Source organism: Dendrobates tinctorius, unplaced genomic scaffold (genome assembly GCF_039654945.1).
Source record: "Dendrobates tinctorius isolate UK_male_01 unplaced genomic scaffold, ASM3965494v1 ptg000048l, whole genome shotgun sequence".
NCBI lineage: Eukaryota > Metazoa > Chordata > Amphibia > Anura > Dendrobatidae > Dendrobates > Dendrobates tinctorius.
Window position 1 is genome coordinate 27,376,118 of NW_027361716.1, and position 23,930 is coordinate 27,400,047.

Consider the following 23,930-nt stretch of genomic DNA (forward strand, 5'->3'; position numbering starts at 1 on the left):
CTTACTGGTTCCACAGCTCTGATTCCAACTCACAGAGTAGCTATATCATAAGCATACATACACATGAGCAGCCAGAAAAGGCTGGGAAAGAAGAAAAATCTTCTTTGAATCCAAAGTATCTTTCTCCTTCCAGCTTCAGTCCTTATGGGCAGTCAGTGAGGAGATGTAACTCTTTGGATTTCACAGCCCTCCTCTGACAACTCACTGAGATGTGTGCATTTACAGTGCTGTTCTTTTGTCAGTTGAGTTACAGGTCAATGGGGCAGCTTTTCTTCATGCTGCAATCTGTCCTGGCACGTGACTAGGATTGGCTGCAATTTGAAAAAAGTGACAAGGTCCATTTTATGATTCTTTAATAAACCATTTAAGTCCATAGTTGCACTTAAGAATAACCCATCATTTAGGCTAGTTTCACACTAGCGCTTTTGAGCGCAGCGATGGACTGCGCACGGCCGCCGCTAAGCCCCGCCCCTACCACGCCTCCTCCGGTAGCTCCGCCTCCCGGCGCATGACGCTGCATGTGTCCCCTATCTTTATCACTGGGGGCGCAGGCCGTGCGCAGAATGCGTTTGGCGGCGCATGCGCCTTTTTGATGGTGCGTCGAGAGCAACCAAACTGCAGCAGGTTGCGTTTGGCGCAGGTCGGCGCACCGTCAAAAGGACGCATGCGCCGCCAAACGCATACTGCGCACGGCCTGCGCCCCCAGTGATAAAGATAGGGGACGCAGGACGCATGCAGCGTCATGCGCCGGTAGGCGGAGCTACCGGCGGAGGCGCGGCAGGGGGCAGGGCTTAGCGGCGGCCATGCGCAGGCCCTCGCTGCGCTCAAAAGCGCTAGTGTGAAACTAGCCTTTTTTTTTTCAGAAATCAATACAAGTAAAAATAAGAAACATTGCAATATATCTTACTAGTAGAGAGATACGTTTTATTATCCTCTTGGACTGATCTTTCGCGCTCATAATTCTCAAATCACAGGTAAAGTCTGTCATCAGTGAATACAGGCTTCCCTGTTACTGCAATAGAAAGTGACGGCTGGCGCTCAAAGATCTATTGAACATGTCAGCTCTCATTTCACAAAAACTTGCTACACAATGTCAGTTTGTCTATCGGTCCTCCCCTCTCTATAGAATTATAAAAGCACCAACTATCAGCCTAGTAATGGGAAAATCAGTCTTTACTGTTTAAACAATGTTATAGATTTAATCCATGATGTGATAGTGAAAGCGCAATCCAAGAAGATGTAAAAAAAAAAAAAAAAAAATGCAAAATTTCTCTAATAAGATATATTACAAAATGATACTATTGATAAATGAAATTCAAGTCAAAACGATGGTTACTCTTCAAGCATCATCTAAAATAGTTTTAAGCTCTTACCTTGTTGCTTCCTCTTGCTTTGCTACAAATATTAGAATCACTACTGGCTATGATTTCAACATCTTTGCCTACGATCTCAATGCAAGGAGGCGAGTCATCGCCAGAGAGGCAGCTAAAAAGTAAGCAAAAATAAAGTTACAATTATTTATTTTACGTGGATCAATGGAGACATTTATTTTAGTCTACTCTAAAAACCCACTCCACCATTAATATCACAACCCCCAGATAAAGAGGGTTTTCTCATTGTCTTAAGCAGTGCACAACTACCCTGGTGACAAGTTGCCTGCACGCAATGGAAAGCAGGTCGATCCCAATTGACAAAGTCTGGACCAGCGGAATCCTAGCAAATTATGTGCTCGTCGATATTGCAGGAAAAAAAGGAAGAATTTGTGTATACCTCCCACGCTGAAACGTGGGAGACATGCATGAATTCTTCCCTTTTTTTCCTGGTTTCACCAGTTTGACGACCCATGGACCCGCAGCAGCTGTACAAGGATTAAGGCCGGGTGCCTACGATCCAGAACTAGCAGCGCTTTGGACACAGTTTATGTTGCTGAGTCCAAAGTGATGCCGTCAATTGAACGCAGGTAAAGTCGCATGTGATCACTGAACTTGGGGATTCACTGTGTTCAATACATTCTACTGCTGAAATTTCTCGAGCGGAGGCTAGCATCTCTGAGGGTGTCTGTGGACACACAGTAGACATGTGATTTCTAGAAATCCCATCCATTATGCTCTAGCAGCGGGTCGCTGCAACTCCAGATCGTGTGCACGTACCCTTAAAAACGCATTTAAATCATGGATCAAATGGTCTTCTCTGGAATGTTGGAATTTGAGTTTAGAGTGGGTTAGGAAATTGAAGTTGAGATATTTTGTTGATGTTCTATACTATGTAATCATTACAGTACGTGCTTTGAAAGATGGAAAACTTTAATTTGGAGTTTTTTTAATAATTATTTGATGTAAAAGAAAAAAAAAAATCATGGACCAGATTAGCATAATCTGAATAAGAACTCTAACTGTATGTCAGATAAGGATGCTATTTCCATAACTTTTCTCTTTCATGTGTGATGACCGATATTGCAGAGACAGCGGCTCGCCAGACCCAGACTGCATCTGAGCAGGGCTTACAAAGGAAACAAAACAAAAATTAGCTTTTAACCACTTTGAGACCTTGCCCTTTTTCATTTTGGCATTTCTGTTTTTCGCTCCCCTTCCTCCCAGAGCCATAACTTTGTTATTTTTCCGTCAATATGGCCATATGAGGGCTTTGTTTTCCGGGACAAATTGTACTTTTGAACACCATTGGTTTTACCATGTGTTCTCAAAAACGGGAAAAAAATTCCAAGTGTAGTGAAATTGCAAAAAAGTGCAATTCCACAACAGTTTTTTGGATTTTTTTTTACCATGTTTACTAAATCCTAAAACTGACCTGCCATTATGATTGGAAAGCACACTACCCAAACCCATTTTCTTTATCAAGGGATTGGCCACACTTTAGATATCAATGAAACATACTGATCATTGTAGACAATATGCTACATCCTGATCAAAAAAGTGTGATAGAAATACTCATTAAATAAAAAATTCCAATCTTTATTCCAACATATACATATAAAATAAAGTGCTTCATACCATAGAAAGATCAAAATTTAGCATATACATAAGTTTCAGAGACATATATTCCCAAATGCATATCAGAATAGTGGTCATCAAATGTACCAAAAAAGCATTGTTAAATCTACAAATGTATGACACTTGAAAACATCAACACTTGTCAGATTGGTGCTAAAAACTGTAATCCCCATCTACATGAATCATAACTATTTGGACTATACTCTAATTCAGCACAATGCTTTGCCTTGGTTCTCATCAACCAGAATTGGAAATTATCTCTGGCCAGATCATGCCGCAGTACCATTTTCTCAGAGTGCCTGCACTCAACAAAACACAATGATCCTTGCAGCGCTAGAAACCTTTGCTGTATACACTATGTACCGTACCTCTGATTAACAAAAATCAATCACCAATTTTTATCACCGACCATTCATCGGAGGATACCTGTTATGAATTCTCTTTTTGGCCTCCCTCTGCTTATTACTGGAGCTGGTCAGATTGACAGAGGGGTTGCGAGTTCTCTTTCTGGGCTCCCTCTGGTGGTTACTGGAGGTAATGGAGTTGATCTGATTAACAGAGGCTTGCCACCTGATAATGAGGACGACGATTGGAGATCTGGGGTTTCAGATTGGGATTTAAGACAGCCGACTCCCTCTATCCCTGCTGGTGATTTTCTTCTTGCCTCCTGAGGTCTGATGTTTCCAGCTCAGTCCCTGCATGTTCAGCTAAGTGTTCATTTGCTGTTCTGTTTGCATTTGATCTGGTTTTGTCCATCTCCGTTTTGTGTGGGTCAGCCAGCTCCGGCTGGGGCTGTGCTGAATCACCATCCATATGTTACAGCTTGTGCCAGTTTGTTTTTGTCCCTTATTAGATTGGCCTCTTTTTGCACTGCTTTCAGAATATACCAGAGTGCTCATATAGTGGGCGAAGTCATGCGACTTCAGTGTTTTTGCATCAGACGTGTTGGACTTTTTGCAGGGTTTTTTGCGTGATTGCAGACAGCGTCTTACCTTTCCTGTCCTGTCTAGTCAGTGTGGGCCCATCATTTGCTCAGTCTATTTTCCTACCTGCGTTTGTGTTTTCATCTTGTCTCACCGACAATATATGTTTGGGGGCTATCTATTCCTTTGGGGTCTGCTCCGGGGAAGTTTAGATTTCCCCTTTCTTGCTTTAGGCTTAGTTAGCTCTCCGGCTGTGCCGAGGAGTCTAGAATCATCGTAGGTACGTTCCACGGCTACTGCTAGTTGTGTGGATCGGATCAGGGGTCTGCAATCTGCTTAGTTACCAACCTCTCTGGTGTTCTGTGGCTTAGCTAGGGCTTGCTCTCCTCCGCGGTGACCCAATCATAACAGATAAAGAGAAAAGTATATGCACATAAATAGGGATCACCACACACTAATATAATCAAGAATCAAATTTTATTATAGTGAACACAACAAGCAAACACTTAGTTTAAAAACAATTAAAATGTCTGAAATCACAGACACACATAGACAAACAAAAACAATGGGTCATGTTAATAGACAGTTAAATACTGTGGGCCCCAGAATTAACCATTTAATCAAATAACAAATATCTACTGAATTTCAATATCTGGGATCTAACACCACAGGTTAACAATCCCAATCTTATTCATTGTCATAATATCATGGTGTTAATACAAATATACCAGAATATCTACATATCAAGTCCTATAGGGAAACACTGTGATTGCATAAGGGATACACAGGCAAAATAAACGCCATGTGTATGCATCAAATTCTCAACATGTTACCACTAAATCAAATACAAGAAAATAGGGACAACATAGCCCCTTTCCCTAACATGATATCACCTGGTTTCTGAAGACAAGCAGACCAATGGTTAAATTGTATGGGACCCCCAAACCCACGCGTATCAACACTATGAAGTGTCTTTCTCAAGGTCAGTGACACTGACCTTAGACTGCACCATAAACAAGCACTTTACACCACAACTCTAGGGTACATGCCCACAATCAGGAATAGCAGCATTTTGGACACAATGCACATGAGCCAAGTTCAAAATGCTGCGTTGTACAGTTCAAAAGAACAGAGGTTGGCATTTATAGAAATCCCATGCCCACTGTGCTTCTATTTGACGGTGCTTACCTGAGGAGCATCTTTCCAGATCGCAGCATGTCAATTTCTGTTGCGGAGACGTTGGTCTCCACAACAGAAATTTCGACAATAGAATGTATTGGATGCGGTAAATCCGCATGGTTCAGTGAACACTTACGGATTTAGCTCAGTGATTAGAATGCAGTGAAAATACACTGCATCCATAGCGCTGCAATTTACCGTATTGTTCAGACTATAACACACTGGACCAAAAGACGCACCTAAGTTTTAGAGGAGGAAATTAGAAAAAAAAATTGAAGCAAAAAAATGTGGTCAATTCTGTACTTAATAATATCCCCCCTACCCTGGTATATATGGTCCCTTCATCCCCATTCTGGTATGTATGACCCCCTCATCCCTACCCTGGAATGCATAGCGCCATCTTACCTATCCTGGTGTGTATGGCCCCTCTCATCCTCATCTTGGTGTGCATGGCCCTCTCATCGCTATCCTGGCATGCATGGCCCCCTCATCACCATCCTGGTGTGCATGGGCAGCCTCATCTTTATTCTAGTATGCACCGCCCCTCTCATCCCCATTGTGATGTGCATGGTCCCTTCATCCCTATCCTGGAATGAATGGCCTCCTCATACTTATCCTGATATGCATGCCCCTCTCATCCTTAGCCTGGTAGGCATGGCCCCTATCTCTGTCCTGGTATGCAGGGCCCCATCATTATGCTGGAATGATTGGCCCCCATCCCAGACCTGGTATGCATGGCTAAATCCTTATCCTGGTATGATTGGCCCCCATCCCCATCCTGGTATGAATGGCCCCATTTTTATCCTAATATGAATGCCCCCCTCCTTATCCTAATATGATTGCCCCCCATCCTGGTATGCATGGCCCCATCCTTATCCCAATATGATTGCCCCACCCCCCATCCTGGTATGCATGGCCCCATCCTTATCCTAATATGATTGCCCCCATCCTGGTATGCATGGCTCCATCCTTATCCTGATAGGATTGCCCCCCATCCTGGTATGCATGGCCCCATCCCTATCCTGGTATGATTGCCCCCCCCATCCCCATCCTGGTATGCAGGACCCCATCAGAAAACAAAACACATTACATTTACTTTCCTCCACTCTTGCAGCGTCTTGTTTTTGTGCCAGTGCTGCTTTATACCTGTAAGCAGCGCATGGCAGGGATGTCATGCAATGCTTACAAGCCGAAAGACAGCTGTCGGAATACTCACTACTCCCCACACCGGGACAGGGACTGTGCGTGGAGGGAAGGGAGTATTCATTGCTATTTACTAGCAAGCACAGTGTCAGCTGCAGACTTCCTGCAGCTGCCGGGCGGACATGTGTCCCCACTACTAAAGGGAATGAATATTCAATGCTCTCCACTCCCACAGGCGTGATCGCCTGGTAGCTGCAAGAAGTCTGCGGCTGACATTGTGCATGCTGCTAAAGAGCAATGAATTGCCCTCCATGCACAGTACCGGTCCCGATGTGGGGAGGAGCGAGTATTTCGACAGTTGACCTTCGGCTTGTAAGCAGTGCATGATGTCCCTGCCATGTGATGCTTACAGGCATAAAGCACCTGCTGGCAACAGAACAAGATGCTGTGAGGGAGTGGAGGAAGGCAAGTAATTTTTAATTTTATTTTTTTTTTATGTTTTCTGATGGGGCCCTGCATACCAATATGGGGATGGGGGCCAATCATACGGGGATAAGGATGGGGCCATGCATACCAGAATGTGGGCCAATCATACAAAGAAAGATGAGGCCATGCATACCAGGATGCTATTAAACAAAAAACGGTAATTAGACCTACCGGTGATTGTGTTTCCAGGAATCCATCCTGACAGCACACTGGAGGACGTCCTTCTCATCCGCAGTGGGACAGGAAACCATAAGAGTTTAAAAGGATCCTCCCCCTACCACTCCTCAGTAATTTCACAAAGTAACACCTCTGGATGGATTCAAACAAAAAAATTTATTTAAACCAACATTTTTCACACACGTTACATCACAGTTGTATGGACGCTTTTGTCGGGAGGGAACTAATAGTGCTGTCAGGATGGATTCCTGGAAACACAATTACCAGTAGGTCTAATTACCGCTTTCCAGGTCACCACCTGACAGCACACTGGAGTAGTATCAAAGAATATTGGTCCTAGGGTGGGACTACCGCGTGGAGTACCTTTCTCCCAAATGCCAACTGTGCGGAGGCCACGTCTAATTTATAGTGTTTAGATAACGTACTGAGACTGGCCCAAGATGCTGCTCTGCAGATCTGTTCTGCCGAGGCTCCCTCTCTCTGCCCATGATGTGGCCATGGCCCTAGCTGAGTGGGCTCTAAGGCTCCCCGGGGGGATCTGACCCTGTGCTCTATATGTTGCGCTAATAATGGATTTAATCCACCTTGCTATTGTGGATTTCGACGCCTTTTTCCCCTTATTAGGGCCTCTGAACTGTGAACTCTGAATAATGAGATTATTATCCTGCCTCCAAGGCATGGTTGTGTCCAGGTACCTGAGCACTGTTTCCCTGACATCCAGGTTATGGTAAGCTTTCTCCTTCCTATTTTTAGGATACTGACAAAATGAGGGGAGCACTACCTCCTGATTCATGTTAGAGTCTGAGATAACCTTGGGGAGAAAAGCCGGGTCGAGTTTTAGGACTAACCGGTCGTCGAATATTTGTAAGTAGGGATCTTGAACCGATAGGGCCTGAAGTTCCCCTAATCTTTCGGCTGACGTAACTGCCACTAGGAACGCCGTCTTCAGAGAGAGGTTACCGATAGTTATTTCTGCCCCTAGCTGGTACGGCTGTCTACATAGCGCATTAAGTACTAGGTTAAGGTCCCAAGGAGGGACGGTCTTTCTCATCAGGGGTTTAAGCCTCTGCACAGCCCTTGAGAACTGGGTGAGATGATAGGGTTGTATCGTAGAACACACTTAAGGCCGCAATCTGCACTCTCAGAGTGCTGGGTCTAAGGCCCTTTTTGAACCCTGCCTGCAAGAAGTCAAGCATCTTCAGGATGTGGGGTTGGTCAGTCTCTACTGTCACCTTTCCACAAAAGCTGCAAATTTTTTTCCAGATTTTGTTATATATTGCTGCTGTCACGGGCTTCCTACTTGCTTGTAGAGTGGATATGACTTCATCCGATAGACCCCTAGATCTTAAGACATGCCGCTAAGGATCCAGGCTGATAGCTTGAGGGCTTCTGGCCTTTTGTGGAAGACCGGACCCTGGTGAAGGTCTTCTCTTTTTGGCAGAAGAATGGGATCTTCCCGTGATATTTTTCTGAGTAGAGGAAACCAACTTCTCCTTGGCCAATAGGGGACCACCAATATGACCCTGGCTCTGTCCTCGTAGACCTTCCTGAGAAGCCTTGGGATGAGAGCTAGAGGCGGGAAGGCGTACAATAGGCCCCTGTTCCAGGACTGTGATAGAGCATCTATCCCTGTCGGGTTTCCTGCAGGGTTCAGGGAGTAGAAGGCTTTGACCTTTGTGTTCCCCCTGTCTGCAAACACACACTTTATTCTTTGACTGCATGTCACCTGACCAACTTTTAAGCCAGATAGCTCTTCTGGCTGTGTTAGACAACTATTGGCTTCTGGCCGTGAACCTAAGGGACTCTGCTGAGGCGTCAGCCAAAAACCCCGTGGCTAATTTTAGCAAGGGAAGGGATTTTAGAATAGTTTCCCTCGGAGTTCTATCTGACAAGTCCTCCTCCAAATCATCTATCCATAGATGCATGGAGCATGCTACTGATGTCACGGCTATATTTGTTTTTATGACCGCTGCTGAACTTTCCCAGGCCCTCTTTAAGAGCCCGTCTGCCTTCCGATCTAGGGGCTCCTTTAAACTTGAGGAGTCTTCGAACCGAATGGCTGTCTTTTTTGATACTCTCGCCACTGGGATATCGATTTTAGGGACCTCCTCCCAGACCTTGACCTCTTCTGGGTCAAACGGCAGGCGAAGCCTGAAGTCTCGGGGAATAGTTAATCTCGTCTCTGCTTCCTCCCATTCGTCTAATATCATAGCCGGTATATGGGTATTTACTGGGAAGACCATCGAAGTCTGGGATCGCAACCCCCCGAACATCTCATCCTGTATTGAGAGGGTAGTCAGGGGTTCCTCGATCTGCATAGTCTGCCGGACTGCCCCCAACAGCTCATCCGTATCGCCGGATGCAAAGAGATAATTCCTTCCCCTTTCCGGGTGCTCTCTGACCTCCTCCTCTTCTGCATCCTACGGGGCTTGGGCCATGGCTAGGCCGGACACCGAAGCCTGTACTTCCTAATTATCGCACTCATGTTAGACATGAGCGTAGCCTGTTCTCCCCCATTATGCACTTTGTACATGCGTCGCAGAGGGTCTTTTGCCATGTGTCCTTTAGCTTCTTAGAGCAAACTGGACACTTCTTATCCTTCTGCCTTTCTGAGGTGGAGGTTCCCCCCTGGAACACAAAGTGCGTGTTCTGTGGGGTCTGTCTTACTGAGGCCCTGCCATGACCTCATTTGAGGCTACTCATGTGACCCTGGCTCTCCGTTCCTGTCTCAGTCTTCTCCTGGTCCTCCATCCTGAATAGAAAAGGTTCCCTGTGGCGACACCGGAACGTGTAAGTGGCCGGGGGGTGCTGTCCGGGTCTTACAACCGCAAGGCCCTGCATACCGCTGCTGTCATCCCTCCTGCTGCGTCGCCGATCCGCTCCACCGCCCAGAGTCTGCCCCCTCTCACAGATGGTGCCAGCACTCCTGAACGCTGGGCGGTCGCGTTTATCGACGCGACCGGAAGTGACGCGCGGGCCTGGTGACGCGATCTGAAGTCCCGCCCGGCCTGGATGACGCACGCGCCCAGGCCTGGATGGTGTGGGCGGAAGTAGTGCGCACTGGTCCCGGGCATGGCGCGCCGGCATGCAGCATCTCACAGCGGGGGGAGAGGTGCGGCGATCCTCTGCCCGGGTCCGCTTGCGGGGCCAGTGGACTCCGTAGAGGCGGCCCCGGTACCTGAATATCGGTGGTGGCAGTGGCGTCCGGGGTCGAGAGCCCCCGTCGGGAGGAAGCGACCCCGTCTCCAGGAGCAGCGCTCCACTGGAGGGGCTGAGGGACCCTGTGCCGGGTATCAGCTTGCAGAGTTTCTCAGGTAGGAAGGGAAAGGCTGGGCCCCCCCCCGATCCTAACCCTCTGCTCGGAACGGACTGGATCTTCCTCTCATCGTTCCTATCCGCAGTGGGACAGGAAAAACACTGAGGGGTGGTAGGGGGAGGATCCTTTTAAACTCTCGTAGTTTCCTGTCCCACTGCGGATGAGAAGGATGTCCTCCAGTGTGCTGTCAGGTGGTGACCTGGAAATAAATATTCACGGCCCTCCATGGGCGTGGAACACAGTGAATATTCATTTCTATTTAGCAGTGGGCACGGGACTAAGCCGCAGCTACTGGCTCCTGCCTCCTGTGACCCGCTGCTCCGCCGCTGCCACTCCCCCGCCACACCAGGTATATCTAGACCGGTGTTTCCCAAACTCCAGTCCTCACGGCCCCCAAGATGTCATGTTTTCAGGATTTCTTTTAGTATTTCACAGGTGATGGAAGTATCATCAAGGCATCAGAAATTCTCTCACATATGTAACACTATGGAAATCCTGAAAACATGACCTGTTGGGGTCCGTGAGGACTGGAGTTTGGGATCCACTGATCTAGACTATAAGACGCACCCCTTCCCCATTATCCTCCACATTTTTTAAGGAAAAAGAGTATCTTCTAGTCCTAAAAATACTGTACTGATCATGGGAACGTAGCCTAAGGAACCTGCTTAAAGCTAGAATTTAAGGCTAACAATTGCTAGATGCTTCTTGCAGAGGGTTACTCTAGCTCGGTTACAGCATATTCTATAAATTTGGAAATAAATCTAGGAGTAGGTTTGTAAATGTCCAGAGGCCCAAGATAGTTCAAAAGCATTAAAATCTAGAAAGATACTACGGTAAACACTTATCTGAAGGTTACTGCCCCATCCCAGTCCTATTATGATAAAGGTTATTGTATAATCTCCCTTCTTCAACAACCTTAGGCACAGGAGTTCACATTTCCATGCCCTCACCTATTAAAAAATTAAAGACAGAAATGATTAAGGACTTCACTCCCAGGAACTCCTGAAAATACAGTAACTGGAAATCTTTTGGGAATCAAAAGTTAAGGCCTGGATGGCCTCAACCAAATTTTAGAAATCCTGGTACAAATTGACCTTGTTGTTGCAACAAGCTTATAATTCAATTTCAGATATTTCTCTATTTTCCGGTCATCACACAGAAGCACATGTTGCAATTCTTCCTAAACGAGGTAAAGATTCCCATTCTTGTACTAGTCACTCGATTTACCTGCTAAATGTGGACATGAAAAATCACGTAAGCCATTAGCAATTAGACTAAGTCCCGAAAATCCATGGCATCACCAGGGACTGTAGGCCTCCCTTCAAAGATAGGAAACAGCTGAAGTGGAAGCTCTGCTTTTTAAATCTGTAGGTTTGCGGTCATTGGGTAGCTCTCGCTCCTCGCTCTCTTTTTCTATGGTACTGTCTTGTGAATGGGAAAAGAATTGTTTTTGCATTGCTATATTCTGAGTGAATGCTTTTTTATTTCACTGCTGACGGAGATTTATGACAGCTATTTTTCAGATGATGTTTTCAGCTATACCAGTTATATTTATATTCGCCTTCGTGTTTTATTACACTTTTTGATCCATTGTAAGGATGAAAGCATAGCATAGTCTTTTTTTCCACTTTATTATTTTTATTATATTGCGGGTCATTCTGGACACAGATACCAAATACATACTTTGTTTTTACATAAATATACATATTGGTGTAAAAAAAAATTCATTTTATTATACTTAATTTTTGAATTTTTTTTTTTTTTTTTTTTTTTTTTTTTAATTAATAACACCTTCACGCCGAAGCCTGTTTTCACCTTCCTGACCGGGCCAATTTATACAATTCTGACCACTGACACTTTATGAGGTCATAACTCTGAAATTTTTCAATGGATGCCACGGATTCTGAGAAACTTTGCTCGTAACATAATGTACTTTATGACTGTGGTAAAATTTATTTCATATGACTTGCATTTATTTGTGAAAAAAAAAAATGGAAATTTGGCGAAAAATTTGCAATTTTCAAACTTAACTTAAAATCAGAGTCACATCGCACAAAATAGTAAGTACATAACATTTCACATATCTACTTCAGCACAATTTTCTCATTTCTACAACACCATTTTTTTAGGGACCACCTCACATTTGAATTCACTATGCGGGGCATGATAGAAAATACCCAAAAGTGACACCATTCTAAAAACTGCACTCCTCAAGGTGCTCAAAACCACATTCAAGAAGATTATTAACCCTTCAGGCGCGTCACAGGAATTTTTGGAATGTGGAAGGAAAAAAAACATTTTCTTTTCTTTGACAAAAATTTTCCTTTAGACCTAATCTTTTTTTTACTTTTGCAAGGGTAACAAGAGAAAATAGGTCATACAATTTGTTGTGAAATTTAGCCGAGCATGCAGATACCCCATATGTGGTGAAAATCTACCGTTTGGGCAAACCGCATAGCCATAAAAATAAATAAATCTAATTTTTCCCACAAAAATCTTTTTTAGCTCCAAATCTTGTATTTGCACAAGGGTAAATGGAGAAAACAGACCTCAAAAATTGTTATGCAATTTCTCCTGAGTACACAGATACCCCATATGTGGTCCAAAAGTACTTTCGAAGCACAGTGCAAAGCTCAGAAGGGAAGTAGCGCCATACAGTGCAGATTTTGCTGCACTGGTTTGAGGGTCCCATATCATATTGGTAGCGCCCTTGAGGTGACAAAACAGTAGAACCCCCCCATAAGTGACCCCATTTTACAAACTAAACCTTTCAATGAATTCATCTAGGGGTGCAGTGATTATTTTGACACCATGGGTGGATCACAACATTTTATTCCAGTGACGAAAAAAAATTATATTTTTACCACCAAAATTGTGTTAGACCCAAATTTTACATTTCATATTGGGCAAGTGGTAAGAATGGCACCAGAATTTGTCCCACAATTTCTGCTGAATGTAGAAATACCCCATATGTGGCTGTACAGTATTGCATAGCCATACTGCGAGACTCGGGAGGAATGTAGCGCTATTTGCTTCCTGGAGCGCAGATTTTTCTAGAATAGTTTGCGGACTCCATATAAAGAAACCCTAAGTGCTAGAAGAGCTAAATCCCCCCTCAAGTGACCCATTTTGGAAATTACACCCCTTTGGGGACTTATCTAAAGGTGTAGTGACGATTTTGACTCCACAGGTGTTTTACAGAAACAAGCAGCAGTGGATGTTGCTAAGTGAAAATTGTAAACTGTCGCTGTAGTGACCAATATGTCGTAGTAACATGTGGGCGCTAAATGTGGTTTAGGCACACTGGGGCATTTGGAAGCCACCTATATTTCCGTTAAATTACAGACCTGAGTGAGGGCTTGCTTTTTGTGGATTGAGTTGAAGCTTTTATTTGGAACATTTTACATAACGTTAGGGATCACATTTATCTGGCGCTCTACGCTGATCACTTACGGTACATCGGGGTTTACATCTAAATCTGAGTAGCGTGACAGGTATTACTCTGGACTCCGTCTGGCCTCTGTTCAGCATTATCCTTTTCAGAAGTGCACAAAACTGTGGCCGACGGCACTTTTATGCAATCCTAAAAAGACAGACAGATATCCCTGGATCACAGGTCAGTGGCATCCACAGTGACTCCATCTGACTCATTACAGGAAATTTTTCCCGAGGTTCTGCCTGAATCACGTATTTCCGAGATTTACAGAGAAACCCCGGTGTAAGCGCTCAGCGCAGCATACATGTGAGCCTTACTGTGATCTTTGGAAGGCAGACTGACATCATCAGCATGTGAAGAATTGGTTTTATTTATTTTTTTATGCCATTCCTAGTGCAGTATTAGTGATCATACGACTTTCTGATCACATTCTATTCCAATTTTTGCAAGACAGAATGAACAAAAACCAGCAATTCAGGAATTGCTTTTTGGTTTTTTTTATACCGTTCCATGTGTGATAAAATTGATAAAGCAGTTTTATTCTTCGGGTCAGTACAATTACAGCGATACCACATTTAAATTTTTTTTTTGCTTTTGCACTTTAACACAATAAAAATTATTTTATAGAAAAAAATATTTTTGTATTGCTTTATTCTGAAAGCTGTAACTATTATTATTCTGCTGAAGGAGCTGTATGGCAGCTTGTTTTTTGCGGGACAAGATAGCTTCTTCAGCGGTACCATTTTTTTTTTTATTTACTTCCGTATTTTTGATCGCATTTTATTGCACTTTTTGCTAGGCGGAATGATAAAGCATTGTTTTTTGTCTAGCTTTTTTTTTTTATTCATTTTTTACGGTGTTCACTGAAGGGGCTTAACCAGTGGAACAGTTTATAGAGTGGGACGTTACGGGATACCAAAAGTGTACTTTTATTTTTTTTTTTATTTACATAAATAAATGTATTTATCGGAAATATATCTTTCTTTAGGGATTTTTTTTAAAAATAACTTTACATTTTTTTATTTATTTTTTTTCCTTTTTTTACATTGTCCCATGATGGGACATCACTGTACTACAGAGCATCAGATCAGATTCCCTGCGCGATGCTCCTCTATGCCGCCATCACTACTGACAGTGGCATCAGAGGGGTTAAATGCCCATGATCAGTGCTAGAACCGATTGAGGGCATTGCTGCGGGGTGTCAGTGGTCACACATAGAGGACACCTGCACGCGATCTCGGCGGCGTTCAGGGTGAGGCCGCGCAATCGTGCCGCCGTACATATACTTCTTTTTGCGGGAACGCAGCTCTCGCAGAGCAGTTTATGTACGGCGCATGTCGGGGAGGGGTTTTTTAAGGGTTTTAGATTTAGTCCATCTAAAAGACTTTAGCTTTCATTTTTCTGATCACTGGTATAATGTTTTGCAATACACAAGTATTGCAATGCATAACAGTCAGTGTGACACAGGCATAATGCCTTTTATATCATGCCTTTGGCATGGTCCAACATGCCACCGTAGACGACTGACCAAGAGTTAGTTACTTTAGCTACTGCTGTCATGCCAACCATTGGGCACTCATGATCGCATCCCAGGGGTTCCAATCAGGTGGGAGGGTACCCCCTCAACCTCCTAAATGATGAAATCGCAATTGATAGTTGCATTTAGTGGGTTAAAACAGCATAGCTGTGACAGTCGGAGATCACAAGCATAGCTCCCGTTGGCGTTGGTGTGGGGGTGTGAACACATCTGTTCATCTAATGTCAGAAAGAGGTTAAAAGAAGTTAACCCAAAAATTAAAATATCCATGAGCGTCTAAGCATAATCACTTACATCACTTGCTTATCAGAGAATGGAATTTCAACATTTGTGAGAGCGTTGTCCAGTAAAGTCACAGTAGCTTCAACACTTGTGGCATCTTGTGGGTGTGCTACCATATCAGACATCAGGCCATTGAGCTCCCCATTAAACGAACTTGATATTTGATTTTCATGCATAGGATCTATTGAAAAAAAATTATCAAAGGCTTAGACATTATGAATTGAGGAAAAAGACATACAGAAATAAAGCGCTAGACACAGGCATGCAAAAAAGTGGCAGAGCCACCAAAGAAATTCCTACTTTTCAGTTCTACTCAAAGGGAAGTGTTCTTAGCAAATCAATTTTTTTCTATGAAGTTCTCTATCATTTTTTCTAGTAAGAGCTCACCCAGTATAGTGAGAAAACTAAAATGATATGCCCTCATTTCAGGTAAGGAAAAAATCAAGGTGCAAAAGAGGATAGTTCTAAGAGAACATTATTTTTACACAATTTTAACCACTTGGTGATTGAGCCAATTTTGCCAAGCCAAATTTTTGAATTCTGACCAGTGACACTTTATGAGGCAACAACTCTGGAACGCTTCAACGGATCCCACTGATTCGGAGACTGCTTTTTCATGACATATTGTACTTCGGGATAGTGGCAACATTGTTCAATATAACTTGCGTTTATTTGTGAAAATATAGGAAAGTTATCAAACTTAACTCTCTGGTTTAAGAGCATAAGAATTATGTCAAACAAAATAGTTAATAATTAACACTTACCACATGTCTACTTTACATCAGCACAATTTTGGAAACTATTTTTTGCTAGGAAGTTATAAAGGGTTAAAGGGTTAAGTGTCGACCAGCGATTTCTCATTTTTATAACAAAATTTTCCAAACCATTGAAGCGACTTTGGGGGGCCTATATGAGAGAAAATACCCAAACGTGACAGCATTCAAAGAAAAAAAAAAAAAAAAAAAAGCACCACCAAGGTACTCAAAACCACATTCAAAAAGTTTATTAACCCTTCCAATGCATCACAGAATATTTTTGGAATGTGGAAGAAAAAAATAAACTAACTTTTACTTCAGCTCCAAATTTGCTATTTTCACAAGGGTAACAAGAAACATAATTGACTAACATTTGTTGTGCAATTTCTCCTGAGTATGCAAATACCCCATACGTGGGGGAAATCCACTGTTTGAGCACATGGCAGGGCTTGAAATGGAAGTAGCACCGTCTGACATTTTGACTAAGGGTATGTGCACACGTTGCGGATTTGCCTGTGGAATTTTCTATGCAGAATCTGCATCTCTTAGCAGAAAGAGCAGCTAAAAATCTGCGTGTTTTTGATGCGCTTTTTATGCAGATTTTCATGCGGATTTGTGTGAGTTTTTATAAGCTAAATAAAAATGTGATGTCAATTCCATGTCCAACCTCCTCTTTTACATACTCCATTGAAGAAAAATGTTTACACACAGATAGATTAGATATATCTATAATTAGATGGATGGATAGATAGATAATACCAAGCCCGATGTTTAGCAATAAACATAATAAAATGGTACATAAAGAGTGAAGACACACACAAAGTCTGAGTTAGGCTGGAGTCACATTTAACGAGAAACTCGCACGAGTCTCGCACCTCAATACCCGGCACTGTCGCCGGCACTCGGACTGTAGCGTTCAGCTGCATAGAAATACAAGCAGCCGCACACTCCGGTCCCAAGTGCAAGCGGCAGTGCCGGGTATTGAGGTTCGAGACTCGTGCGAGTTTCTCACATTGCATTTGCAAGTGTGACCCCGGCCTTAAACGCAATATCTGTTTAGTTTTAAAAAAAAAAAACTTGAAAAAAAACCGGCGTGGTCTCCCGTGCAATTTTCTGCACCAGAGAGGGAAAACCAGCAACTGTGGGAAGATGTTTATAGCCTAGAAAGGGGTTAATACCCATGGATCTTCCCAGGCTAAGAATATCAGTCCGCAGCCAGTCCTTGAGCACCTTGATCTTTTTTGCCTAGAGGAACCTTGTTGTAGAGATGGATGTATGAGATGGAGCACCATCCTGCTGCAGAATTTGACCCCTTTTATGATTTGGAATGTAAGAGGTAGCTAATACCTAATACTTCTTCCACCATGCAAATGTTTCGCACACCCCCATACTGAATGTAACCGCAGACCATGATCTTTCCACCACCAAATTTAAAGGGGTTGTCCGGGCTTTTCACATAATCTCAGTACATATCTGGGCTGCAGAATTATGACAATAAGTAATTTACTTTCTGTCACTAGTTTGCACGATTTTCTAGATATTCTGAACAGAACGTCCAAGGGGGGGGGGGGGGTGTTATGGCAACTGAAATAAGAACTGGTCGTAACCTCCCACTCTACTCCAAACATGTCCTCTATAGCAACAACCCCACCCTCCATAGTTACAGGCCCTCCCCGTCCACATGAAGACCTCATCACACAGTAACAAATTCTCCCCCTCTAGCAGCCTCACTGCAGAGAGCAGACCACCCAGCTGTTCCTCCCCCAGACACACGCTGAACAGTGATCTATGGAAAGTGATACTAGTGAGGAGGGAAAATCGTTCTGTATTCTGGGACAGGCTGCTCCCATCAGTATTTGTGTCATTAGAGACACAGTGCTCACACATACACTGCACCAAATCTGCTGCTGTGTGAAGACATGAGTGACAGAGAGCTGTCTCATTCACACAGCAGAGGCTTTGTCACACAACAGATTACGTCAGTGACTGCCATCCCCTGTGCAGATTAGAAGCTGCAGATCCCCATCACTGGCCATCACACAGTCTGTTCTCACTGCTGCCAGCAGCCTGGGACAGTGAGGGAAGGAATTACTGATAATGAGTTATGTATTGTAATCATGGAGCGGCCCAGAATACCGGACGATTTTCCCTCCTCACTAGTTTCACTTTCCATAGAACACTGTTCAGCGTGTGTGGTGCTAATAAAAATATGGATATCTTATAGCCTACATATTGTAATATATTGTTTATATGCTTTGATATAGTGTGGTCATTAGACCAAGGATGGAAAGTATTGCAAATATGAAATATGGTTGTTTGAATCCAAACACTATATTGCAATATACTATGGTGTAATATCATTAATGCTGAACTTTGACACTGAGACACAAAGCGTTTGCTCTGTGTCAATACCGTAAGACAAGGAATTGTTCTGTGGTCTTTGAAGCTCTGTGTTTCAAAGATTCATTATCCTGATTTGCACGCAAGTGACCCCTGTTGACAAACAGTGATAGATACTGAATACTTTCACTTGGGGGGTGGTTGATGGGAAGGAACTTTCCAACTAATTCTATGTGGTGTATCCTTTACATATGTGCTAGGACAATAGGAATAACAACTGTATAGATAATGAATATTTATGCTGCTTGAACAAGGAAGTCTTGTGCTGAATAATAGTATGATTCTCGATTGAAAAGAGACACCAAAATGTGATGGTCTCATGTAGCAATGATCATGCATGACATCGATAATCGAGGACCGATTGTGACACATATCTGACATGTATGCGTGTGTGTCTGGGTTACGATAGGTATCCAGTTTTCAGAATAGGTGATTATGGAAGTCATGCTGCCCATATGTTACCATCTTAGAGCGTTATGCTATGAGCATGAAGAGTTAACTTTGTAATAGGCAACATATGTTGAACTCTGAACAGTGATAGACAACTTTGACAAGTTGACCAGAGGCAAACAGATCCTGGGTTATAATCAGTAGCAAAACAACCCTGATGCATTGTGCTATTGTTAAGAGACATGCTAATGGCAAACAAATCTCTGGTTGTTGCAAACATACTAAGAGGCTATAACAAAGAGACCTTGAAGTCTTGTGCAGATTCAAGATTCTGATGCAGACTAAACATACTGCACAGTTGTAATGTGGGAGTGTTGTGTATAAAAAGGTGGACCCTGTGTCAGTGAGGGAAGGGACATTTCCAGAGAGGGACATTTCCAGAAGCTATCGTGGGTGCACGGTTTCTGTGATAAGACCAGAGTATTTTCCTTCTCACGGACACTGCGGTCCCTCCAGTAGAGAAGTGATGCTACAATGCTTGGTAATGTATAGTATGGATACTTATTTCTCTATGCACTATAATTCATAATAATTGTATGATTCACATGAAATTAATTAACAAGACAGGGTAATATTATATCTGCCATTCCATTAACTTGGTGTTCTATCATTTAAATTAATCATTGTATAATAAAATTGTGTCATATCCAAGTAGTAGCCTTCTTTAAAGCCGTATCCGAACCTTATTGCTCAACAGTTGGCAATACAGCGTGTCTGGGGGAGGAGCAGCTGCTCTCTGCAGTGAGGCAGCTGGAGGGGGAGGATTTGTTACTGTGTGATGAGGGCTTCTTTATGTGGACGGGGAGGGCCTGTAGCTATGGAGGGTGGGGTTGCTGCTATAGAGGGCATGTTTGGAGTAGAGTAGGAGGTTACGACCAGTTCTCATTTCAATGCCATAACACACCCCCCTTGGACGTTCTGTTCAGAATATCTAGTAAACCGTGCAAACTAGTGACAGAAAGTAAATTACTTATTGTCATAATTCTGCAGCCCAGATATGTACTGAGATTATGTGAAAAACCCGGACAACCCCTTTAACTGTTTTCTGGGTGTATTATGGATCTATACAGGCTCTAGTAGGTCTCCTGCAGTATTTGCGGAGGCAGTGGTGTAATTCTACTGAAGATTCATCAGAGAAATCCACCTTCTGCCACTTTTCCAGCATCCATCTGTTTAGCAAGCTGTGGGACTTTGCAAATGCCATACGGTTTTTTATTTGCCTTTTGTTTAGTGCTGGCTTCTGGGCACTGATTCGACCATGGAGGCCATTTCGAGACAGAATCCTACAAACTGTTCTAGTTGACACAGGGACTTGGTGACCAGGCCTGTTGGAGCTCTGCTGCAGAGGAAGAAGGGCTTGCTTTGGATTTTCTAACCAACAAACGTTCCTCCTGAGCAGTTGTCTTGCGGGGTCTGCCGGACCTGGGCATGTCAAACACATCTCCAGTCTCTTTGAATCTTTTTTTTTTTTTTTTTTTTTTTTTTAAATCTTTGGACTTGACGCTGAGACACATTAAAAGGGAATCTGTCACCTAATTTCCGGCCTATCAGCTAGATTATACTCACCGGGGGGCGTGGTCGGGTGCAGTGGGTGTCGCGGTCCGGTCCGGCACCTCCCATCTTCATATGATGACGTCCTCCTCCTTGCTTTTCCCTCGGCTCCTGTGCACGCGTACTTTCTCTGCCCTGTTGAGTGCAGAGTAAATTACTGCAGTGTGCAGGCGCCGGGAAAGGTCAGAGAGGTCCAGCGCCTGCGCATTGCAGTACTCTGCTCTGCCCTCAACAGGGCAGATAAAGTACGCGTGCGCAGGAGCCGAGGGAGAAGCAAGGAGGAGGACATCATCGTATGAAGATAGGAGGCGCCGGATTAGACCGGACACCTCTCTGACCTTTCCCGGCGCCTGCGCACAGCAGTAATTTACGCTGCCCTCAACAGGGGAGAGAAAGTACACGTGCGCAGGAGCCGAGGGAAAAGCTAGGAGGAGGACGTCATCCTATGAAGATAGAAGGCGCCGGATCAGACCCGACACCGAGGTGAGTATAATCTCTTTTTTCTTATCTCAGGTTACATCGGGGGCTTATCTACAGCATTACAGAATGCTGTAGATAAGCCCCTGATAGCGGTGGCCGCAGCTGATAGTCCAAAAATGGGGTGACAGATTCCCTTTAAAGGTGCCAGCCACCTCTGCAGTGAATCTGGTCTTCAGCCTCTAGATAATCCAGGCTTTGGTTGCAGGGTGGATTTTTGGCATGTTGTCAGAGCTCAAGTTGCAGCTCAAGTGAAGGTCTGGGGTGGTGGGTTTCTTTTTATACACACCCACTAATTAACCGATCATTTACTGAGCACAGGTGAGGATTTAAACTAGGATTGGGTGCATTATATGACCAGGCGACAAAACTTTTGACTTGCCAAAATCTGACCATTCTGTGACCATTAAATGATCAATATTTCTGCATTGATGCCAATTTATTTTCTTAACCTAAACCAAATTTCAGAAGGTTTCAGCTTTCAAAAGAATAATTTATACAACCAATGGATGAATTCAATGTCAGGTTATAAGCTTTTATTTACATAACATGGATAAGTGACATAACCATCTGTCTTACATCTACACTCCCTGACAGAAGTTATCTATTACCTGGAATCTACCATGGACTGGAGACAGGACTCAAACTTGTTTGTCCAAACGGGGTAATTAATAAGGGGAAGAAATCGGCAAAATCCACAATAGGGCTGGCTTACGAGGCAGAAGGGAAACCACTCCCTAAAACGTTAAAATCACATTCAACAAGAGCAGTATCCATTTCATGGGTGAAAAGCGGGGGAGCTTCGAAGAGTGGATAAGATTTGTAGGGCTGCAGCATGGTCCAGCCTAACATGGTTAGTTCCCTCCCCTTGAGAGATTCTATAGTTATGTGACGTAACATTTGTATAAAGAATATTTAATATATTTTGTTTCATCCATCCTGTTGTGGTATTTTGAAAAGACACTGAGGTGTGGAGGTAGTAGGGTCCTTTTAGCCTCTCGTTTCGTGTTCCAGCAAGAACAAGGACGACTTCCATAGTTTGTTAAGATTTGACTCTTGAAAATAAAATTACCGGTAGGTCTAATTAGTTTTTCGTTCCAAGGACTGGGGTAGAGACAGCTGATCGTTGTGCTATGACATTTATTTGAAAGTGCCTGAGAATGGTGCCTCAGAATGTGCAAGGACAAGTGCAGGGCAAGAGGCATCTGCGCCTGTGTCATGGACAGGGCATTGGGAAACACCTAGCACAATGGAGCAGGCATTGCTGTCACCCACTTGCACCAATCGTGGTCCCAGGCTGTTGGCCAACCAAGTCGGGTGTTTGAATAACGTGGCTGATCATGCTGGTGGTGGTTAGGCTCTTAGTGGTCAGACCCCTGCTGATCTTGGCATGGCACAAATAGTAAATGGCCAAATTATTTGTCTCAAACCGCTCTTTGAAAAAGTTCCAGACTGGGGATCACCTAACTGATAGAGAATTTTATGAATGTCTGTGCTCTGCGGAACATTTTTCCGCCTTCTCCCACTAGTCACCCCACTGCCTCTTCCCATCTGTGTCGGTGCCTTCCCCCCAGCATTGCTGGTGTCGCTCTGCATGCCAACTTGCCAGGTTGGGTCAATTACTTAGTCAACCACCACCTCGTCTTACACCCCCGTAACCTGTTCCTCCTGATTTAGTGACTTGGCAACATCAAGACTTGGTGGCAACTTGGTCTCCACAGTCTTCCTCCTAAGACAAAATTTGTTGTCCGATTCCCCCCCCCCCCCCCCCCGTCATGTTCTTGTGGCCGTGACTGCTCTAAGATTTGTGCATCACTATACTGTATTGCATTGCATTGCTCTGGCTTTAGAAGTGGTGCACCGTGCCTCCCTGCAAAGTGGGGCAGGAACCTATGTGTTGCCTATGGGCTTGTTTGTTGTGTTCCAGCAACAGGCATAGTTGCATCTGCTCCATGTCCTCGACATATGTGTGCACAATCAGGGCTTCCACCTCCCCTTCCCGCATGTTTTACGCATTTTGTGATTGCTAGGTCTCCTGAAACCAAGTTTATTTTAATTAAAAAATTTCACCTCCAGCAGTCAAAGCAGTTTGTGGGAGTTTAATACCACTGTAATTTAATAAACAAAAAAGTATATGGGTGCCAATCAAATTCAATCCAGAAAAATGTTTCAATGATTTTTGGAGTGTTGTATGCCACAGAAAAGTTCCACAAAACACGGAATACTGTATGGCTGAGACACTTAAGCCTGCAAAACTTTTTAACCCTTTTTTTCCAATTCTATTGGTCACAGATATGTACCACACACCATGGAATGGTGTATAAATGAGAAATGTAATTCAACCAAATTTTTAAACCCTTTTTTTGCAGTAACATTTGTACTACATTTATGTCATGACCGGGAAGGACTTCCCAACCGATGCAGTACATTTCCGTCATGGTGGTAGCTCACACACTGGGAGGATGTGCGCCGATGATCGCCTCCGGCGACCAGCTGATGCTGACAGCTGACACCCGGTTCTCAGTGCCAGGAACAGTACCTGCACCGCTTCTGGCGCTTTAACCACCTAAATGTTGCAATTGGTGAGATTGTGGCATTTAGAGAGCAGGCAGAGGGAAGAAAGCCCCTCTGCCATTGGATCGGAGACCCCGCGACATCATCGCAGGTCCCGATCATTGCCGTGGAGACATGATTTTGTCATGACAACATCCAGGTCACCAGGCACTGTGCATGATCTAACTAACTTGTGTCTGCAGGGCTGACAGTCTATAAGGTATAACAATTTTCCTACATTGATATACCTTTATAAC

General features: G+C 43.8%; 1 protein-coding gene across 3 annotated transcripts in view; it reads right to left on the reverse strand.

Moving 5' to 3' along the window:
* EDC4 (enhancer of mRNA decapping 4) overlaps positions 1–23,930 on the reverse strand; it is a 634,971-nt gene that overhangs the window by 572,975 nt on the left and 38,066 nt on the right. For all 3 annotated transcript variants that reach the window (XM_073576355.1, XM_073576356.1, XM_073576357.1), the window contains exons 2-3: positions 15,500–15,668; positions 1,374–1,485 (exon numbers count right to left, since the gene is read on the reverse strand). In XM_073576355.1, the coding sequence (XP_073432456.1) occupies positions 1,374–1,485; positions 15,500–15,668 (281 nt within the window). The remainder of the gene's footprint in view (positions 1–1,373; positions 1,486–15,499; positions 15,669–23,930) is intronic.